At 41.7% G+C, this 21,921-nt stretch overlaps 2 protein-coding genes across 4 annotated transcripts; one reads left to right on the top strand and one right to left on the bottom strand.

Moving 5' to 3' along the window:
• Positions 1-5,562: 5,562 nt before the first annotated feature.
• LOC148702821 (expansin-A4) lies at positions 5,563-7,756 on the top strand. Its single transcript, XM_088703667.2, has 3 exons — positions 5,563-5,834; positions 5,916-6,234; positions 6,938-7,756. Exons 1-3 carry the CDS (start codon positions 5,687-5,689, stop codon positions 7,245-7,247), a joined length of 777 nt encoding a protein of 258 aa, XP_088559793.1. The 5' UTR covers positions 5,563-5,686; the 3' UTR covers positions 7,248-7,756.
• A 2,805-nt stretch (positions 7,757-10,561) lies between these two features.
• Positions 10,562-20,032, bottom strand: LOC103716481 (factor of DNA methylation 1-like). Of its 3 annotated transcripts, XM_088703663.1 has the most exons (9): positions 19,809-19,893; positions 19,332-19,396; positions 15,488-15,545; positions 14,479-15,383; positions 13,539-13,720; positions 12,238-12,327; positions 11,848-12,135; positions 11,499-11,711; positions 10,562-11,081 (listed from the first exon to the last, which is right to left on the bottom strand). In XM_088703663.1, the coding sequence occupies exons 4-9, from the start codon at positions 15,371-15,373 to the stop codon at positions 10,854-10,856; spliced, it is 1,896 nt and encodes a 631-aa protein (XP_088559789.1). In that variant the 5' UTR covers positions 15,374-15,383; positions 15,488-15,545; positions 19,332-19,396; positions 19,809-19,893; the 3' UTR covers positions 10,562-10,853. The 3 variants fall into 3 exon arrangements, with proteins under 3 accessions (XP_088559789.1, XP_088559788.1, XP_088559790.1); XM_088703662.1 differs by lacking the exon at positions 19,332-19,396 and having other exon boundaries at positions 19,809-20,032; XM_088703664.1 differs by lacking the exons at positions 15,488-15,545; positions 19,332-19,396 and having other exon boundaries at positions 19,809-19,996.
• Between the last annotated feature and the right edge of the window lie 1,889 nt (positions 20,033-21,921).

Here is a 21,921-nt window from a genome sequence, read left to right as displayed (position 1 = left end):
CCGACACGCTTGGTAATGCTCTAGACGCAAGGCAACAACCCAACTTAGAACCGAGCTGTCCCTTGAATACATCCTAGATCTTGTTCTTCCCCATGTTATTCATAGATTCGCACGTTATATATCCTGTCGCCGCCCTCCCTATCTATCTAAATTATTCTTCAGTACGTGGAAAACCTGAGATAGAACTCTGTTCACATTGTTTATATCATGTGCTTATGATCAGTAATCTTGAGTCAGATGGCCGGTGGATAAGGTACAAGGTGGCATGGCTTGTTCTGAACGCCAGTTCTACGATGCGTTGTTGTGGTCTTTTTAAAGCTTTAAGTAGGGCCAGCCATCCCATTTGGTGAGCGTCTTCTCGCTTCACCACTCCCATGTAGGGTTGTTTCCCATCCTCTTAGCGAGTTTGAGTTGCTTTCCTTTCTTTCTTTTAAAATAAACAAAAAAAAGACAAGAAAAAACACCGTTTCTGTCCTTCTCCACCCCCTACTCCTGCAAAGGCAAAGGGGTGCGTAGATAATCACAAAATACTTGGCGATAGCAACATATCATGGGCTTGTACAGAGGGAGGAGAAATTGTCTCGAAGTTCAAGTTTTGTCCATCAGTGAATGAACCTTCCACGAAAATGATGAGTTGGTAAAATGGAAAATAGGACCTCGGGGGATTTCAGAACTCAGGTCTTGTAAAAGAACCATGTTTATCACATCAAGCAAGGGTTTGGATATGGTACTTCTTTGCATTATTTTACGAAAATAATGTAAGCATCCTGATCATCCAATAATTTAAGGTATTTACGATATTTTACTGAAAGCAGGTTGCCAGCCTCTCAATTTTTATTTTTTAAAAAATTATTTTATTCCCCTCTCCCTCTTTTTTTGGTGCATTATTAGTTTTTTTATATCAAATCACAAGCATTATGGCCAGCTCGCCGTCACCTTAAATATATCTGAGTTGTAATATCCTTTAATTTACATAAATCATGAGTCAGATCTATTTTAATGCTATTTGTAATAATTCAGATCTCACCTAAAAAGGCTATATAGAAGGTATTTTTTAGATTCTTTGATCCTATATAAATAATCATGATCTATCCAACGAATAATCGATAAAAAATGTTATCTAGATGGATGAATATACCGACTTTAAAACAACAACAATTAATTATTATTACTACAAAATAAATTAGTATTTTATCATCCACAAGGATTTTTACACTTGCCTGCAGTATTATTGTCATTTCTCTGCGATGAGAACAAGGATCCTACCAAAGAAAAGTGGAGCATTAATTAAGATCTCTGTTTTTATCCAAATTATGGTCCTTGCCATGCGTAGTTGGACTTCTCAGCCAATGACCAATGACCATAGAAAAAGAAAAAAAAAATCAGGACCTTCCATCCTATAACCGTAGCAAAACCCGACAAATGGTTAAACCTGGATTACCCTATATGCAAACGGAAAGGCCCCGTCCATTTATTTTTTTCAGTCATCCGTATCTAGATTAGGTTCGATACTCATCACATCATTTGATTGTCGAATCCAGTGCTTTGTCCCACATCATGTCATGAACTGCTCTCGTGCTTGAGCTGCACGGCCATATGCCCATCACTTGGACATTGCTGTCGATAATGCAACCCCCTTTCGTGTCAACTACCCATCAATGAGATGCATATCTAAGAGGGAGACCTCCATATATTGATGCTGTCATGAAAAGCTGGGGAAGGATATGTATAGGCTTCCCTCCACATAGCTGACATTAATGATCCTAGAACGGCTAATCTTAAGGCACAATTATAATAATACTAATACATCAGATACTATCAGAACTATTTAGTTAAGCATGCTTGGGGGCCACCCTTTAAAAGCCACCCAAAAAGAGTGGCCAATCTTAGGCTTATGCACAACCTTACGTACCAATAAAATTTATCATTCTGGTTGCTCTATTGTTTCCTGGCAGCCTATGTAGTGTCAAAAAATTTATGTTTGATCATGGTGGTATGCCATGCTTGCTACTGCATAGGGAGTTGAGATGAAAAAGGTAATGACATGAAATCATATAGAACCAAAGAAAGACAAACCTGGTGATGTACTAGTCCTACTATGCTGGGGAAAATCTAGACCGCAGCCCCTCAAAAGAGGTGTGGATTTGATGGCATGGCATGGCATGGCATGGCGACCATTTGAACTCCGGAGCCCTTGTGCTTGCCTCTCAATCATAAAGCTGATGCAAAGGACAGCCATGTCCCCTTAAAGCGATCAGAACTCATCTCTTGATCAGCAACAACTTCCCCTAAACCAAGTCCAGCCTCTCTGAATCCTGGCCGCACCAACCAGGTCTCGTTTGGGCCCAAAGCTAAGACCTATTCCCTAAGTCGGACACAACGCTATCATGGCAAGACCAAACGCTACCACCACTGGGGGGGCGTCAAGCTTCTGTCACCAATGACTTCACCTTCTGACACCAAAGGCTTTGGGCTGCGTGGTTCTCCACCCTTTTTGGTCGTCAGACATCAAGATAAGCTGCCAATAAAAGGTTGAGATGAGACTGTTCTCGGTCTTGGGTGGTTACGGAGGAGAGGAATCCGAGGTCATCACTCTTTTTTACTACGGCCTCTCCTTCAGCTGCCAAATACTACCAACAACCAACATCCTCTTGGAGATGAGCCTCGGCCTTGGTGTTTTGTGTGGTCAATTCCCCACTACCCACAGCCCTACAACAAAACAAAGCAAAAGCTGCCAATGTCCTCTGGCCGGCGAATCTCTCCCTGGCTTGCAGATGGCAGCCATGCTTGACTTCGGCCGTCGGTAAAACATTAAGACTCCGTGATCGAGCCTAAGGTGGCAAAGGGCTCGGTCTTTGTGGCTCAGTCATTGTGAGCCTTTGTGACTCGCAATGTAAATATGTAATGTCCGATGATTGGAAAGTAGCATGCGCTCTGGAAACAAATGAAGGATGCTTTGCTCCATCATCATCAGAAGCACGAATTAGTTTTAATCTCTGCCAGGATATGGATTTATATTTAGTACCAATCATTACTATGAGATATAAAATGTTAGTTCATATTACTATGAGACATTAACATTAATTGACTATCTTATATTGGTGTTTAACCGCTAGGCACTACCAATGAATAAAATTTTAGATTCCTATTTTTGTCATTGTATCAGTTGACCTTCGATATTAAAAATCCATCAATATGCTGAGATTTTTTTGTATTGCTAAAATTTCTTATAACAACTTTGCCTAGATCAAACAGGAATTCTCAATTGATCTAGATGTATGATAAAACATCGGGCCATAAAAAAGACTCAATCTATCAAAGGGAGGCTGTAACTGCTCCCAGTTTTCATATTGGAAATGGTAAGCCAATTGACAGGCTATATTATTCTTGGGAAAAGCATGCTCTCAAGTCTTAAGTCCATTCGCATTGGTAAAAGCTGGAGCAGCAGTAGATGGAATCGGATTCACATTGGACCCATTCTGGGATTGTTTAAATGAAGAGAACGAGTAGGGATGAAGACATCCCGGGCCAGATTGGATAATGGCCTCAGAGAGAAGGAAAAATTAAGGGAAAAAGAAAAAAAGCTATGAGGGAGGTGGGCGCACGCTCTCATGTCTTGGGAGTCTTGGACATGGCTCGTGCGCATAGGTTCCATGGAAGTATCCTGTTACATTTGTACCAACCCTGAGCCTAAAGGCATATCAACAAACACTTGTGACAAGGAGATCCCCTCCCAATAATTCTGGCCATAATTTTCTTTTAACACCCCTAGTAGTAGTAGATCAGGATAGACGAAATAGGGTGCGAACGTCGAGAACTAACTGATAGCCTTCATGGAGGGGAAGAAGGTACGGAATCTTGCAACATATGACCAAAGTCTTAAAATACGGCACGTTCGGTGACGCGTCCACACGGGAAGAAGGTAGCTGCGGCAAAGAAAGTAATCTAGTGAATATATAGGTGAAGGTTAAGTTGGTAACTCTTGCTTGAAGTTTTATTGGAATATATATATAGCAATAAAGGAAACAGCCGTGCATGGCTCCATCAAACTTTTTCTACCATTTTTTTTCCGTATTTCTCTCCCGGTTGAGAGAAATAAATGTATTATAGCTAGGTGATTCCAGCCAAATTCACAGCCGTTTAACTCGTTAATTAGAGATAACGGACTAATTCGTAGGGGTAGAATTAAATGGAGCTGTCTAAGTCTGGTCAAATATGGCTGCATGAAGGATTATAGAGAGTCGTGTTAAGTTGCCAGGTTTCTCTAATAAGAGATTGGCGAGGACAGCTGGAAGGATTATTTCTTATTAAGCCGAACAGAGCTTTAGGAGTCGTGTCGGTATTGGATAAATAAATCTTGGAGCGATCCTTCGGCGGGGATCCGTCCATCAAGATCAAATCTCCGGCACGAATCTCGAACCCCACGCGAGGAAAGCCGCACCCATCCGCATTTACACCGTTCATGTTGGGCGGGTGGCGGTGGTCGGTGCCCGAACATCGCAACCCCCCGTTCCAGTGGACTTTCTCCATGGCCACGCCACGTGGAGTCGAAAATAGGGCCCCATGACGGCGACACCGCGGGGAATCACGTTTCCCCCACCTCCCGCTTCTCCTCTCTCTTCCACCCGCATTCCTAACACTCATGCCGGTACCCAACGCTTAGACTAACCTCAAGTGACCAGAAGAAAAGCTGTAAAATTCACGGAAAAATGGTGCACCTTAACAACTTTGATCCCAGTATTACGATTGATATCATTCTTCGCGCCTGTGGGACCCACGGTAGCGTACGTGGGGTGCGTTTGCGGAGCCGGATTGCCGGTCCGTTTAGAGTCACATGGAGGGGAGGAGAAGGGTTGGTGGGTGCGAGGGGCGAGGGGGTGGGGGCGAGCGACTCGAGGGTGGGACCCGGCCGCGTACGGTTAAGGCGCGATCTGAGGACCGATGAATACGGACGGATTGCTGGGCCCACCCCAACGTGGGTGGTTTCTCGTTAGGTTCCCAATATTGGAAGAAATAAAAAAAAGAATTTTGATAAGAAAAAGAAAATAAACGGGCCGGACTCGACGGAGAAATTTTTCCACGAATTCGTTTCAAACTCGCGGCCAAATCCGGACCGGAAAGCAAAAGGGAGGGCGGCTGTGTGCGTCCTACAAAAAAATCATCGAATCACAGCCGTCGCTGGCGGCACAACTTGAGATGGAAGCAAAGCGAAGGTTTTAGATCGCGCTCTTTTTGTCCCCCATCCCGTCTCTCGGTGTCTCCCGCCCATAAATGACCGCCGGAACCGTTCGCTTTACCTCTTTACCGCGATACTAAATCCCCGCTGTCGGTTGATCATCAGATGGCTAGCAGCAACGAATACCGATACCATGATGGCAAAATGCGATACTTGGAAAGTACCGCATCCGACCCATGTCCCCCCTCTATCCCATTAATTATTTTAATACAAAAGCTTCCATGTCGCACTTCCTGTTCCGTTCTCTCGTTTTTACTTCCGGGAAAAGCATTAATTACCCCCGCTGCCATTATTTGGTCTCACGCTTCCCACCCCTCCTTCGCAATGTCCATAAATAGCTCCCTCCTTCCTCCCCCATTTCCCCCGAACACACTCTCTCTCTCTCTCTCTCCCTCTCTCTCTCTCTCTCTCTAGCCTCTGCCCCTTCTCCTTCTCTTTCCTCTGAAAAGGATGGCCATTCTCCGCCTCGTAGCTCTCGCCTCTCTGCTCGCCTTCTTGGTGCCGGCGGCCGCCCGCATTCCGGGCGTCTACAGCGGCGGGGCGTGGCAGAGCGCCCACGCCACCTTCTACGGCGGCAGTGACGCGTCCGGCACCATGGGTACCACCCACATTCCCCTCGTAACTCTCGGTTAGTTTGCTCCACTTTTTATTAAGATTATGCATGATGTATTCTGGTCAGGAGGGGCGTGTGGATATGGGAACTTGTACAGCCAGGGGTACGGGGTGGACACGGCGGCGCTGAGCACGGCGCTCTTCAACGACGGGCTGAGCTGCGGGGCGTGCTTCGAAATCAAGTGCGCGGACGAACCGCAATGGTGCCACTCGGGGAGCCCCTCCATCTTTATCACCGCTACCAACTTCTGCCCTCCGAACTACGCTCTCCCCTCCGACGACGGTGGGTGGTGCAACCCTCCGCGTCCCCACTTCGACCTCGCCATGCCCATGTTCCTCAAGATCGCCGAGTACCGCGCCGGCATCGTCCCCGTCTCTTACCGCAGGTACCGTTCTACTAGTCCATTCTTCTTCCTCTGTCTTGGATCTCTCTCCCTTGCGAGGACTTTAAAATTGGTCTTGCCGGCGGTTCCCGGATCCACGATCTCTCATCCGGACACTCCGTGGCCATTAGATCCGACAAAGAGAAGGGTCCCTCTCGTAATCGAACAACGATGGTCTCTCAGATCCAGGTAGCGGCCGTTGCGGCTGCTCCCTTTCCACTGGATCACGAGGCCAAGTGATGCAGCCGTTGTCATCCGTTTCGTTTTCCCATCACTTTCCCAGAGTGTGAAGCTGATTTACCAAAATCGCCCTCAACATTCATCCTAATTACAAAGCTGGCCCACTTTTCTTTTATTGTTTCGTTCTTTTGGCGGGATTTATCAAATCGGCGATCGCCGGGGGGCCGAAAGCCCAGCCCAGAAGATCCTTGCGAGCAACCCGTGACTCTCATAGTCCTGTTTCCGCGTCTTGTCCGCCACTCTCTGACGGCTTCCCCACCCAAATGACGAAAACACCCTTGCCTCTTCCCAATATTCTTCGGCAAAAGGACGGTGGGAAAGCGCGTGAACGGCCGAGGAAGGGCAGGCACATGTGCTTCCTCGGCCTCTGTTCTCCGGGGCCCAGCTCTCTTATAGCCAGATTTATTATTATTAGATGGTGCGGAACATAGGAATGGAATTAATTGACTTACACTGAACGATGCAGGGTGCCGTGCCGGAAATCTGGGGGGATCCGGTTCACCATCAACGGGTTCAAGTACTTCAATTTGGTGCTGATCACGAACGTGGCCGGGGCCGGCGACATCATGAGGGCGAGCGTGAAGGGGTCGCGGACCGGGTGGATGCCCTTGTCCCGGAACTGGGGCCAGAATTGGCAGTCCAACGCCGTGCTGGTGGGGCAGTCCCTCTCCTTCCGCGTCACCGGCAGCGACCGCCGCACCTCCACATCCTGGAACATCGTCCCGGCGAACTGGCAGTTCGGCCAGACCTTCGCCGGCAAGAACTTTCGAGTCTGATATGTCACATCCATGGCCACACAAACGGCGGGGGCTCAAAAAAAAAAAAAACAAGTTTGCGTTCCCGCCTTGAAGATGCAAGATACCTATGTTTTTTAGATTTTTTTCCGCTTTTTTGGATCTTCTTGGCGCCAGATTTTAAAGTTGGGTGTGGATTGTGTTGGGTTTTCGGTAGGTGTGAAAGGTGAAAATAGTGAGATTGAGAGGGAAAAAGAGGGAGTGGACATGATTGTCTGTGGGCGAGTGGCTGTTTGTTTTTTTGACGGTGGTGGTGGTGTTGCTTGTTACGTCTTCTAGGTAGTGGGATTAGACGTCGTAGCCGAAGCGGCTGAAGCGGCTGCAGAACAACTTTTTTAAAAAAAAAAAAAAAAGTTGTCCGTGTAGCCCGCAGCTGCTTTATATATCCAACTAATTGTCTGAATGGATATAATGTGATAATATAATATATAGTTGTGATGGTGATATCGCTTGTATTAGATGGTTGGAATATATGCTTGATCTATTTTAAAGGTTCTCTCTTATCTTATTATTTCATGGGACCAGATCAAGGACTTTTTTTTTTAAAGAACATCTCTATCTTCTTCTTCCGCCGCAACCCAGTCAGAAAGGGTAGCCGAATAATGAAAGAAAATAAAGAAGGTGGTTAGCTGACAAAACTAGACCTAAAGGCCATATTTGAACTCTGCTTTCAGAATCGCGGCAAGCCAAAGACCCTCTGGGCACGCACGCAGGCAGGCAAAACGGCCATAGCTCCTTCAACAATGGCGATCTTAGCTAACAGCTATATTCACACTTTACACTTCCCCTGGAAGTTGGAGAATTCTCTGGCATGGGAGAAGTTGTTGCCGTTTGTGTCGGGACAAGAGTCAAGTGCTGAAATTTGTTCATGATCAAGATAAACACATAAACCTCACATCTCTCGATTCCAACAAAAACATCTCAGAAATTTTCTTAGATTTAGATAGGTGGACCGCAAAGGAAATCAATTGCATACTGGACTCATCATCCATTAGGTAAACTTCGAGTGAACCTCTAATTAAAGAACATCTTAACCTTCTCCTAGATTGCCGGCAATTGTTTCCCTCGTTATTCTCATTGGAGATTTTCAATATATATATATATATATATATATATATATATATATATATATAAGTTAATAGGGCAGCTAAGTTGATGGCATCTTATGTGGTTAATCACATAGATTCAACTTTATGAAATTTTACGATTCATTGTTTAGTATTTTGTTTGCTGATTCTCACAGATAATATTTATATTTGTTTGGTTTCATTATTCCAATTTACCAAAAAAAAACATCTTAACCTTTCTTTTCGGACCAATAGTGCCCCAAAGATGTGCTTATCCTCAAAATAATCATTAATATAATTATCTAATAAGAACGTTTTAGAAATTTGATCTCTCATTCAAAAGGTATTTATCCAAACCATATTTGAAGAGCTATTAATTTCTTTCCTCGCCACCAAATCAGTTGCCTTATCGTGCCAAGGAATTCCACAGGTAGAAATTCCGAGATCCTGTTGCATGTTAAAAAAAAACATTAGGAGGCGGCTAGCTATGAAACGAAGCACTGCTAGTCTGCTACCTGTGCCATCGTCCAAAGTCTGCAGTAACTGCTGCAGCTACCATTCCCTGCCCCTCTACCAATGGCCGGTCAGTTCTTTTGGTTCAATGCCATGGTCAAGCTGGAACCCAATTTAAGAGCTCAATTTGCATCACCACTTCGAAAGCTTTAGATTGCCACCCTTGGAGGTAAGATGGAGCACTCGTATTAAGACCCCCATGTGTTCCGCTCGCAAATGGACATCACTTACTGATGAAAGCAAAGAGGCAAGAGTAAATGGATCGACCCAAGAGGCTTGGCCCCTTGAGAAGATGCCAAAGTCCTATCCTGATAACATCCCATTGCTTTCCCAGAGGGATTTACTTACTGCATTCCCTATGCATATGTTTATCATGGGTCCCTCGGGTTCAGAATCATTTATCATGGCATTAAAGTGTAGGAAGCTGCAAATACCCAGTGAGTCGTGGTACCGGGTTCCAATAGAGACAGAGGTCCACTGGACCACTATGCCACTAGAGATGCTTCCTGGAAGGTGGTCCTACTGCCATGATCCCACCTCCCATATACCATTCAAAATACATTACAATACAAGTTAGTGCCAACTACATGCTCCAACAGAAGTGAAAACTAACCTAGGCCGATGTAGTTGTGTTGGTGGAATGGCACCGAGAAATTATTATTTTTTGATTTTATATTTTCAAAAAAATGTTATAAATTTTTTTTTAAAAAAAAAAACAAAAGATTGAAAAGATTTTGTTTGTTCTGAGGGTATATGTATGGCACGGCCGAGCCGCTTGTGGTCATCGACCTGTTTCCCTTAAAACCCAACTTGGGCTTCAAAAGACGGGATTTCTATAAAAGTGAGTTCGAACTTGCTTTTTACACATCCAATGTCGGTCGGACTAAACAAAACATAATCTGATGCCAAGAGAATCAAAATATAATTTCCATCAAATCAAGGAATAATTTCTATCAGGCATTTCTACGTAATCAAAACAGAGTTAATATTACAGCAAAAGGGGATGCAATGTAACCTCAAGGAAGCACTAACCTTTGAATTAAGCTCTGAGTGATACAGAAGCCAGTAGTAGAGAACACATAACAAGAGCAGCACATGATCCTATCATTTCCCACAGATAATCGGCTATGGAACATCCAGTTATGCAGTATACAGTCAGCTTGTCATGCATCTATAACAGAATTACGTTTTGAAACTTTTGATTTTAACAAAACAAGAACACTTATTAGTTGAATCACCCAATCCCCTTTTAACACACAAGATATGTAAACTTGTAAATGACTTGTTCGATTTAGAGAAACGGAAGCATAACATGGCAATGCATTAGATAAGCTATCAGATCAGGAAAGCAATAGACTACTTGATGTCCCCAAGAATGAGGCTAAGCAATATGGCTACTACTGGGAGCAGTTGTGGCTAATAATCCTGGAAATTATCCTTCCCATGCCTGAAAAGGATCCTAGCGAAATCTTATTCCAATAAACAATAAACAGAATATAATAGCATCACGCTCTGAAAATCTGGAGAGAATGGAACCTAACATGTTGCATCCGAGCCTGCCTACGAAGGGCTGCCCTTCTCATCCAGGTTGCCCTCATCAAACCTTTGGTCAGTGAAAATGCCTAGAAAAAGAAGACTCGTAGCACCTTGAAATCACCGCATCCCACAAAATACCAAGAAGAAATATGAACTAACACAACAAGGTATACAGAAAGATGAGGAACAAAGTTTGAGATATATTCTGCCTACCAGAACAGCATCAATTAACTGCATGCATAATCCAACACATCAAAACAAAGAACCTTTTCTCTCAACATTTTCTTTCATTGTCTGCTAAAGTACCGAAAGAAATTCAGAAACACTAAAAGATTGTTTTCATCTCCACGATCAACATAGACTGATCTGAAAATTTCCTTCCTCTGAGCATGAGCAGTAAGAACATGCTGTTCATTCCTCAAAAGAAGGGAATGACTAGCATATTATAAGTATATGCTAAATACATGAGGCCTCACCTTTTTCGCTTATGGGTCTTCCACTGCCTCATTATGTACCGAACGACCTCTGTCAGTGTAGCTTTCCGGCCCTCCTTGAAGTTCCACAGTTCTGGGATGACATATCTACCACTGGGATTGTACTCATTCATCTCCAACAGTGCTGTGGTGACAACCTTGTAAACCTCATCACCCAGTTCCTCCTTCAAGGCTTGCAATTTCTCATCATCCTCCTGGATGACTTCCTGCAACACAACATAAATATCTTCATTATTTGATCAGGGATTCAGAATATTATTTAAGTGAGAGACAGGTTAAACAGAAGATTTCTTGCTCGGAAGTTAGTTCATACAAGAATTCAAGAAATCTAAGCAATCTATCAGAGCTTCTTTTCAACATAACTTCGCACCACCAGTTCCTTATTTACCCTCGGTAGCATAGAGAAATAGAGTTCTGAAACTTTCGGTCCAATTCAGAACACTACTGATTTTCAATTAGCAAATGCAAATATGCTTCACTTTCTAGTTTCTGAGATAAAATCCTTTACATTTTTCCATCCTCTTGGCATGCATGAACGCAATGGTACTATGAAAGTACAAAGCAATAAAGCATATAGCCATATATGTGAACACTTCTGTATTGGTTACAAGCTAATCCCATACCTGAGGCTTTCCGTCAACAATTGTAACTTTAAAAGGGTGCCATTCCGGTTTTCTCAGTTCATCCTGCCACTTAGAGCAGAGCATTGCAGCATTAACAGCTGCTTCATCTTTTGAGAATCTCTGATTGCAGGCAATTTTAAATGGTGTTTCATCCAGCTCGCCCATTCTCTTGATTCCAATCGAAGTGCGAGTACTCAACATTTCTTTCAAGCCCTGTGTCAGACATTACTTGAGTCAATCATCATATTCTAGAAGAAACCAGGAAATGAAAGATCACATATACTATTACGCAGATGTACAATTTATAGTATAATTTATAGGTAGTAATCTACAGGTAAAGATCCCATACACTTATCAACTCCTTACGAGCTTCCTGCATCTCATCATTGCTCATACGCTCTTTGACCACTAATGTTTGGTTAAGAGCTTCCAAATCTTCCATTTCTTCAACCTTCTCCTTCAGTTGTTCACTCATCTCCTCCATCTTTTTCTTTACTTCCGAGTCTTCCTCGCTACCCATGTGCTTCATGACCTGTAGCTGCCCTCTCAACTGTTGTATTTCCAACTCAAGCTTTTGCTTCGCATCCAACTGCTTTTCCAGCTTGAGTATTTTTTTGAGAGCAGCCTCTTTCTCCCTCTGTGCAATTTCATCAGTCAGATGAAAGCTTCCAGTCCACTTTCTATATATCAATAGAGCATTCATTTCCTAATTGAGAGCATCAAGCTCACTGTAACAAACCTTCTGTTCTTCAACAAGCCTCAGCACATCTTCATCAGCTTTCTTCTGCTCCATACTAGCCAACTGAAGAGAACTATCCTTCATTGCATTCTGCAGAGAGAGCAAATAATTCAAATGAATATTTTCACCAGATCAAAGTTGTGCTTTTGCTGCTGCAGCATTTTAGATAGAATAGCTTTTGTGATCTCCTTACGGGTTTTACATCGACACCCCTCCCTTCTTAGATTAAAAATAGAAAAGCAACTACGACAAATGCATATGCAAGTTCTCCGACCTGCCTTGTATGATATATATGCATTGTACCACCTAGAATTTGTTAGCTTAATGCTATACCCCTGCCCCGACATGGCTATAAATCAAAGAATCAGGATCACCAAATTCGCATGCCACCTTTGAGGCATAAAGTACAGTGTGCTCTCTGGATCTATTCACAAGCTACTTGACATTTTTTGTCTCTTAAATAATTTTAAAGAAAAAGCCATGGAGCATTACGTTGTATTGTGAATGAAGATTTTGACACAATAGTTAACTAAAGGATAAGCCTGTAAGTAGTTCTATATAACTCTAAGGGGTAGTGATCTTAAAGGCAGATAAACCTTTTTTTGGTGCTCGACTAGTTTGGTAATCTTTAAGAATGAAATGATATAGAATGAACTTGCTCACATGTGATGACCTGATTGTTACCTCAATGCTCATACCCGTCCATAAAGGGGAGATCACAGGTTGGAGCCTTGAGTTCTGTATCTTCAAAATCTCACCCCAAGTAATTATAATACATGGGGGACTCCCCCCAGATATTTATATAACAAGTAAGACTCTCTGGATAGCTCATTTCTATTCTAAAAAATTAAAAATAATTATATGTATGATTATCTAATCATACAATGTGCAGAATAATCCTCCAACTGTGTGATCGCATAATGACTGCTGCATACTTACAGGCAATGCCAACACCACTCTCAAAATCAATCAGGAAAGCTGGCAAACTCTTCAACGGACAGTATTTTAAAAACCACATATTTTAAGTGTTTCATCTTAAATATTTTGTTTTTCTTCTCTGAAAGGTGAACAGTAAACCGTCCAAGTGACATTTTCCTTAAAATCATAGGGGCCTAAAACTTAAACTGGACTTACCAAGGTAACACAAGGTTTCAATCCACAATATTCTAAAAAGCAATAGCTTGACAGTGCAAGAGATGGCAGTGATCTGAACTTACACTTACGGTTCAACCTGGTAATCATCCAGAATGACAAGCATATAATCATTAAAATGGTAATAATAAAAGAGAAGGGGATTGTACCTTTTGCTTCTCAACATCAAGCTTCCTTCTGTCGATTTCATTTTGAACAGCCAGCTTATCAAGTTGTTTGCGTCTCAGGTCTAGTTCTTTTCGCTTAGAATCCAACTCTGCCCACAGCTTTTCGTTATCTTCAAAGATCCTTCGTGAATGCTCACGAGAAATGCGCTGCATCTTTTGCATTTCTGAAACAACATGTATGCAACATAAAACTGTTGTTCACAAAAGACTGATACGAAACAAGGAAGAGCACTATATAACCAAACATCAGGTCCAATAATACAAAGTATAACTGATATCTTATTTAGGAAAAAAAAATAAATGCAGCATGCTGATAAATCAATGTTCCGGCTTCCTCCATCCAGCTACTCAAAGGTGAAATCTACTTCATAACATATGTCTCGTAGGGAATCCAGCATAATGGAAAGGAGAGAAGGAATGCCTTGGGTCCTTTCCAAATGAAGAAGGTACCCAGGTCAATTACAGCAACCGACCTGTTTCTACTGAACCAGGCTTTATGGTACTAAATGAAATTCAAAATGTTATTCATTACAGGAAATTTGCATAAAATGACTTGCATTAGCTATGAGATTCCAGCATGATGAAACAGCTAAAGGCTTCCAAAAGCAAGTGTCGGTCTAAAGGTATCCTTGCATGTCTTGAAATATTTTATCCCTAGCATTGATCTCCAGGTATGTTTTCTCAAGTCTTGAGATATTTTCACCCTTCAGCACACATAATTTCTTTAGAATTTGCACTTTGTAATAAAAATCATCTAGAAACCTATGAAACCTTCCATCCATTAAGACATAAACTGCTATGTACTTTTAAAGAAGAACTTTTTATTAGGACTGCTAATTGAAACAGACAAATATTACAGCACATGAGGAAAGTTTTCGAGATAAAAGGAACATAGTAAAGTGTAAATAACCCAATCACACACCTTCATTATAAGCACGTAGTAACTTGTCCCTGTCCTCCATCATCCTATCAAGGGACAGAGTAGTTTCATTGTATTTGCATTCAAGTTCTTGAAGGTGTTTGTTTTTGACCTCGATTTGGCTTGCTAAGTTAGCTACAAGTTTGTCTGTCTTGCGAGTTTCTTCTGTTGTAAGGTCATTGACAGTTTTCAGGTCTCCATTCTTCCGCAAATGATCCCCAATTGGGCCAGTTGAGTTGTAATCAACTGCACGAGCAACCCAGCCATAAATCTCTGTCCCTCGGTGTCTTCTTTCGTTCCAGTCCCTTTTACCCAAGCGTTGAGCATCAAAGGAATTTTCAAATGCCATCGCATCTTTGAAACCAGTCCAGTCTTTGTTGAAGTCAACAATAGCATTTCCAGTGTGACCTCTAAAGTTCCACAAAGGATGGACCTTCAGTGGATTAAATCTGGAGAGATGTTCCTTCAGCTTGTTCCCACTTTCACCTACATACCGTCCATTTTTATACTCAGTTGGAACATTCACTAGAATGCCCATCCAAGGCCAAACAAACTGGTCTTCATCTTTTGGTTTAAAAGGATGGTGCTGTACAATCATCAATTGCATCGACGAACTTGAAGCCTCAGCAAAGTCATTCTTCAAGTACCTTGCAAGGGCCCGGTGGTCTGCCTTGACCTTTGCCGTCCGGTTAGAAGCACCCACTCCATTGGCATGCTGAAGAAGATCTTTATAGTTGTAGTCCTGCTTCTTTTTGCCTGCACAGAAAGGGCATTTGTATGTGCTGTCGGTATTTTTTACCTTTAGCTTCCCATCCTTTAAGTACAGGTAAAATTTCTCCTCATAGTCATCTATCTCTGATTCACTTATCTCTGATTCTTCTTCTGAACGGTAATCCATTGGTGAATAACTGGAGCAATAAGGAGAAGACATAAAGATGAAAGATATAAATATTCTAAGCAGAATCATGTCATAAAATGTTAAAGAGGCACCAGATGCAATCATGGCACTCACAAAAATGCAGATGTTTGAAAGATTCAGCAATACCACAATTCACTTGAATATCTGCAGCCTGAGACATGCCAAATATGAAAATTACTTTCATTTGTTCACAAATTTTATCTTAAATACAGAAAAGATTACATCTACATGATCAAGCATCAAATCCTAAAATTATCATCACGAGAAAGCATTAAATCCTAAAATTATCATCACGAGAAGCTCAACATGTAAAGAACGTGCTAAAGCATAGCCATGCAGCGTTCATGTACTTGTTGAAAAGAAAGACATCACTTGAAAAGATATGCAACCCTTAGAAACAACTCTCAAAGACAGAAAAATCTCACATACACAAGGACGTCTGACCTGATAACACAGACATGGAAGTAATTGTTTGTTGCACTTTTATGAGAATGACTTGCTAAAAGCAAGATATCAGGAATAAGGGACTCATCCATACAAATTATATTAATAACACCAACAAAATTTAGATAAAAGATTTTTTTTAAAGATGCTTGTTGGCTTTGTTGCGGTACAAATGCATGGAATATGGCATCTTGATCACCACAAAGAGTTCATCTTTCATAATGCAGTTTTTTGCCCACTCAACATTTTCCCCCAAACTCATCCTCTCTGCCTCCAATTACAAGGAATTCCAATTAGCCTTGTCAAAAAACACATTTTCTGAAACAACTGGATGCAGAATCCTTAGTACATCTATCCTGTCTACAGCTCAAATAGCTTCAACTGAAAGCTGAAAGCTGAACTAGAAATTATTTTACATATGCAAGAGACCTTTATTCTATATCCTTAAATCCTTGACAGCCTTACATATCACATGCACTCCTCTCACATGTAAGTAGACATTGACATACACATTCGCATAAACATTAGAGCAAACACATTTCTACTACGCTGTGTGTAAACCAGCTTTCAATATTCTTTGATCATCAAATAAAATTTCACTCATTTTATTCCCCCGTACATATTGTTTTTAAATATGCGCACCAAGATTCACCATCTCGGTATCAAACCCCTTACTTGTGCCATCCTATTACACTGTCGGTATGCCTGGTATGGTATCCAATTCGGCGTATCAAGTGTCAGTACATACCCCATACCGCATACCAGTTTGGTACCTGTACAATCAGAACACACCAATACCAATGGGTATGACAAACCTTGTGCACCACGTTGTAGCATGTTACCAAGGTTTTCATCGCGGTCGATACATTTGTTTGTATCGGTATTGGGCACCTCCTAATACTATATATGCAAAATTCTTACCCCTACTATCTTGGCCAATGTAAACCGATAAAATCCGATATATCTACCAATATGATTATTCATATCAGCCAATATTTTCAATCACATTTTTACTTCCTTAAATAGGAAGTTTTTCATTAATAAATATTAAAATAAGTACTTAAATATAGTTCTCAATCCAGATTTAGTATATTGGCCAAGATTTTGATATCTCGGTCCGAAAAATCAGCCGAGATCCTGAAAAATCTTGGTTCCTTCAAAATTTTCCAATTTACCATGTCGGCCAAGATGAATCAAGATCTCGGTTCATCTCAATCTCGATCACTGACTGAGATAACTAATATATTGAGCTTTAAAAACCTTGCATGTTACCAATCCCGGTGTCAGTCTTCATGACCTGAAATTGATGCTCTAGTTAATAAACATTTTACACCAAAATTTGTTTCAAGTCTACAAAATATCTCTAGCTGATCTGAATTCCTACCATGCTAAAAGAATATCTAAAATTATATCAAATCTTAAAGATCAATTATCAAATGTATTTAAGCTTCCTATAGTGAGAAGAGAAAAATCCAGGGAACAGAGAAATATTAGAACATTGTTACCAATATCTAGACATGAAATGTCCTGGAATTCAACTCCTATAGAAAGAGATAGCGGGCATATAACAATGCAATTTATTTGCCTTCCAAAAATCTCACTAGAAAATGGGAAATTGCGGTAATGAGAACAAACAAAATTGACCTCATAAAATGCTTTTTTCCTCATTGAGAAAGTATTTAATGCTTCTCTAACTAAAAAGCTGATTGTCTTTACATGAAACTGAGAGCAACCTTGCACTAAAAAAATTGAGAGTAAACTCTAGATGCGATTAAGAATATCTAAACTCCCAAATTACTAACAGTTAGGGTGTTTATGTTGCAAGAATGCTTATGAGTAGCCAAAACATTCAAAATTAGCTTTGCTTAGCACAGTAACTGTAATTCCATTCTAGTGCACCATTCTTCTTGTTCACCTTAAGTCCCAATATAGATGAGCCACATGCAAGGTATCAGTGTTTTAAAAGACAGTTCCAAAATGAGAGTGGTCAAGAGACAGATAGGGAATGTGCAGTATGTGGGCCGCATATCCAGATACATATGAGGTTACTTTTTTTTAAAATTATTTAAAGATAAATATAATATATATAGTAAATAAAAGAACAGTAATAGAAACATTTTTTTAGATGGTTGATAGCATTATTAATAACAATAATAACTAACAATGAGTACTTATTACTTTGTATGTAATACCAAATAGCAATAACTATAAGTAACATTCAATATTATTAATACTCGTACCAAGCTCACTTGAAGCACACATCAAACGCAACCATCAGCTTAAACCTACATCATGTTCATGGGCCCACATAAAAATGGGTTATATATATATATATACATATATATATTTATGTGTGACTCCTGAATATTGAAAGGCTCATAATGGAGCCATACAATACTAAGCTCGCGCATGCAGCCATACATTACTACGTAAGCTAAATATATGGCCACATAATGCTAAGAGGATCATTTTTCAGTCCACAAGCAGTATCACTGCTTATATTAACTGCATATAGATAATGTGGTGTGATCAAGAACCACATACACATATGCAAGCACATATACAGCTAGATGCACTGCATTTTAAAACAATGCAAGGTATATTTAACTTGACTTGCAACTTTTAACCTTCCAATTGCAAGCAACATAACAAATTTTTCATCAAATTTTTTCATGCAAATGTTCATATGTAACATACCATTTTCAATCCAAAGTTGCATAATTGCTGCTTAATGAATCAAAATTAGGGGAGAAAATGGAGATAATATTTGTCAGAATCTGCTTCTATATCTGAAACTATCCGGATATGGATAGAAATTTCATCATCTGACAAATATCCGTATCTATATCCATATCCATCAAAGAAAAAAGGATACAAATATGTATAAACAACTATCCGATCCATATCCAAATGTCTTTTTTTCTTTGCAATCCTATTTAGTCTTATATAGCTCTAGTAAACTGTTAAAGGAAAAAAAATGACCAAAACAACATGTCTTTAACTTAATTTACTTTCTATACAATGATGATTTGGTAGTTCATAAAGTCTAACTACCTGATCTATATCTCCACTTATATCCATATTGTCGATATCCAACTTGTATCCATTATTTAAAACAACTACAAATATAAATCTTAACATCCAATTAATATCAATATATTTGTATCCAAATACACCAAATTAAGATGAATATCGATATGGATGTGTGAATCTCCGATATGTATCCAGTTCATTTTTAGTCCTAATCAGCATGCAGTAGCTAAATTGAAATAGTAGATATTATGCTTATAGCATTCAAATAGATGCTCTGAAATGGATAAATAGCCATGACCCGTTTGCCTTTCTCCAACATTTCATTATGGCAACAAAAAGATAAACGTATAAGGAAAAATTTTGGTCTCTAGAGTTCAGGTTGATCAAAAGACATGGACTAAGTAAAAATGTGGCATTATACAAAGATTGATTGGACCAGAGTTTAAGATATGCTCAAAACCTCTCTGTCTCTCTCTCTCTCTCGCTCTCGCTCTCTCCCTCCCTCCCTCCATGTGTATACATTTTCTGGATCATTTTCTTCTTGGTTAATTCTTAGATAGCAGACTCATCTAAAAAATCGGCACAAACAAAACCACCAATCACATCTACGTAAAACGACACTGAGATCATGGAATCGCCTTTCTAGAGGGCGATTTCAGGTCGGTATCAGCTACGAATCCATTCAATCGTCTCTAAAATAAACCGCTCACGAATCAAAACCAATACAAACAAAGCACGATCATACGAGATTACGAGAGGAAAAAAAAACGAAACCCTAACCAGAATGAATCACGCAAAACCCAGAGTTACGCACTGTATGAGGACTGGTAGCTAAAATAGATAACTACAAATCGAAAAAAATACGAACCCTATCTGGAAGCACTGAGAGAAAGAGAGGGAGAGAGAGAAACAAAAAATGGAGGAGACTAGGGTTTACCAGAGAGCGGTCGCCTCCAGAGAAGAGGACCGAGAGCGATCGAGGCCGGGAATGATAATGGACGAAAGTAGGAAGCACTAAGCGGAGTGTAAATTTTGGGAGCAGCGAGCCGTTTATATGGAGAGACCGGAACCGAGACGAGCCAATCACGTTTTTGCTGGGAAAGGCCGCCGGTTACCGTCCGTTCCGGCGCGCGATTTTCACTGCGATACACGGTTGACTCTGTTTCGTGTTTCGCATCACATGATTGATTTGCGAACCAAGTGGCGGTCGTGGGACTCCGACCGAATCTCAAATTCCACAGTATGACACGCTAAAGGCCACGATGAAAACTTAAATTTCGTTTTACGATTCGCGTGGGTTCCATTTTCTCGGACGCAAGGCCAATTTAGCGTGATATACGCCGACGGGTTTGATCATAAAATGGCTTCCGTGGCCTTAATCCGGGCGCTCTACTATTAACGTTTTATAGCGTAGCCCAAATGGCTGGCTCCGCTCTTTTCGGGCCCCAAATGTGTGCACATTGAGTAGGAGGATAGAGCTTTAAAAGAAAAATCCCTTGAGCTACCTCCTTGATCTCCTCAAATATTTGCGTTGTTGCATTAATATTCTATACCTGTTTTCATGTGTGGAAGCTGGAAAGTAGATGCAAAACATTTAATTCAAACATCAATGCTTCTGTTTGTTATTCCCTGGGGAAAAGCCGAGCTTTGAAGTGAGATTTGGCACAGCGAATTCCCATAATGATGTTTCGAAAACACGCGTGCAGAGAGAGTGAGAAAGCAATTACTATCACAACAACATCCTTGTGTTATGATACCAACAATTGATTCAAGGTTCCGAGGCTATTCGGTGGAAGCAATTCCTCCTGCCTATAATGCAAGAAAATAGGGGGCGCGAAAAGGCATTAATTGCCTCTGATATTAATTGCGCAACCCCCACCCCTCCGGGCCGGCAGATTTCCAGTCAAATTTGAATTCAATCCCAAGTTGCCTTAACAGGCTGCGAGCCTGCGATGGACTGAGCCAGCGGCCCTTACTACTGGCTGGACCAGTTCCTGCGCTGGAGTAAAGGAGCCGGTCCAAGGGCCCGTTTCCAGCCTAATTTAGCCCATTGTGACAATGGCCGAAGAGCCGCGAGGCCCACGATGGGATTCAAGGAACCGAACTCCACGTTGTCGGCTCGACCGACAACGGACTTGGCACCCGTGGCCCGCTCGTCCCCGGTGTCACACCCTTGGCTATGGCGCGCGCGGGGCGTGCGCGGGCTCTGCCATGCGTAGGCCGTGGCACTGGGCGCACGGCCGGGCAGAGCGAGGAAGTGTGCGGCGGAGCACAAATGAGTGGCCAAAGGCCGGCGCTGGCCTGTGCACGGGCTGCGCGAAGGAGGAGCACAGCCGGGCCAGGCGCCGGGGCGTGCGTGGGTGTACGCACGCAGGATGGCCACGGGCGCGCAGAAGGCGTGCCGAGCACTTGGCCGTGGCCAGGCCTTGTGCACACTACACAGTGCGCAGGTTACAGCGCAAATGGCAGTGGCCCTGTGCAGCGGAGACAGGCCGGATCCAGCCTGTGCACAGGGGCGCACGCAGCCTGAAGCCACTCATTTTTCATCCCTTCTCTTTTTTGGTTTTGGTCTTGGTTTTCCTTCCCTCACATTACTCCTGATCCAGCTGGGCCATCAGCAAGAAAGATAGGGGGATTGGAGATGGACTTCTTGGAGGGTAGAGAAAGAAAAGGAGGGGGGGGGGGGTGTTGAATGGCTGCTGTGCCGTGATGTTGCAGTGGCTGCTTAGGTACTCACTTGAAGGGGAGATGGTGGGATGGAACTTTTATTAATTAGATGGAGTGAATTTCCCATAATACCCCTACATTTTTTTATAGAGAGGTTCCTTCCTGGACAAATTTTTTTCTTTACATTGACCATGAAGTGCCATGGGATAACCTTTTTCTGCTCTGCTCTTGCTTGATATGGTAAACAATACTGTCAAGCATTATCTCAGTTATTTAATCAGTTTTATGAGCTCTTCCTTAAGCATAATTACTTTTCCGTACTTTCATTCAAAAATTATATTAAGCTAAAAAGATTTTTTATCTGTCTTTGTTGCATACATGCA

This window comes from Phoenix dactylifera, chromosome 8 (genome assembly GCF_051530095.1).
Source record: "Phoenix dactylifera cultivar Ajwa chromosome 8, Ajwa_hap1_PhDact_Kaust_v1.1, whole genome shotgun sequence".
Lineage (NCBI taxonomy): Eukaryota > Viridiplantae > Streptophyta > Magnoliopsida > Arecales > Arecaceae > Phoenix > Phoenix dactylifera.
This window is presented reverse-complemented; position numbering and strand designations above follow the sequence as displayed.

Excerpts from the sequence above, each read along its gene's own strand:
- LOC148702821 (XM_088703667.2), top strand. The coding sequence starts at position 5,687 with ATGGCCATTCTCCGCCTCGTAGCTCTCGCCTCTCTGCTCGCCTTCTTG. Across the intron at positions 5,835-5,915 it reads TGACGCGTCCGGCACCATGG|GAGGGGCGTGTGGATATGGG; the intron begins GTACCACCCACA and ends TATTCTGGTCAG. Across the intron at positions 6,235-6,937 it reads GTCCCCGTCTCTTACCGCAG|GGTGCCGTGCCGGAAATCTG; the intron begins GTACCGTTCTAC and ends TGAACGATGCAG.
- LOC103716481 (XM_088703662.1), bottom strand. The coding sequence starts at position 15,373 with ATGGATTACCGTTCAGAAGAAGAATCAGAGATAAGTGAATCAGAGATA. Across the intron at positions 12,136-12,237 it reads GGCTTGTTGAAGAACAGAAG|AGGGAGAAAGAGGCTGCTCT; the intron begins GTTTGTTACAGT and ends GAAATTGCACAG. Across the intron at positions 11,082-11,498 it reads TTGTTGACGGAAAGCCTCAG|GAAGTCATCCAGGAGGATGA; the intron begins GTATGGGATTAG and ends GTTGTGTTGCAG.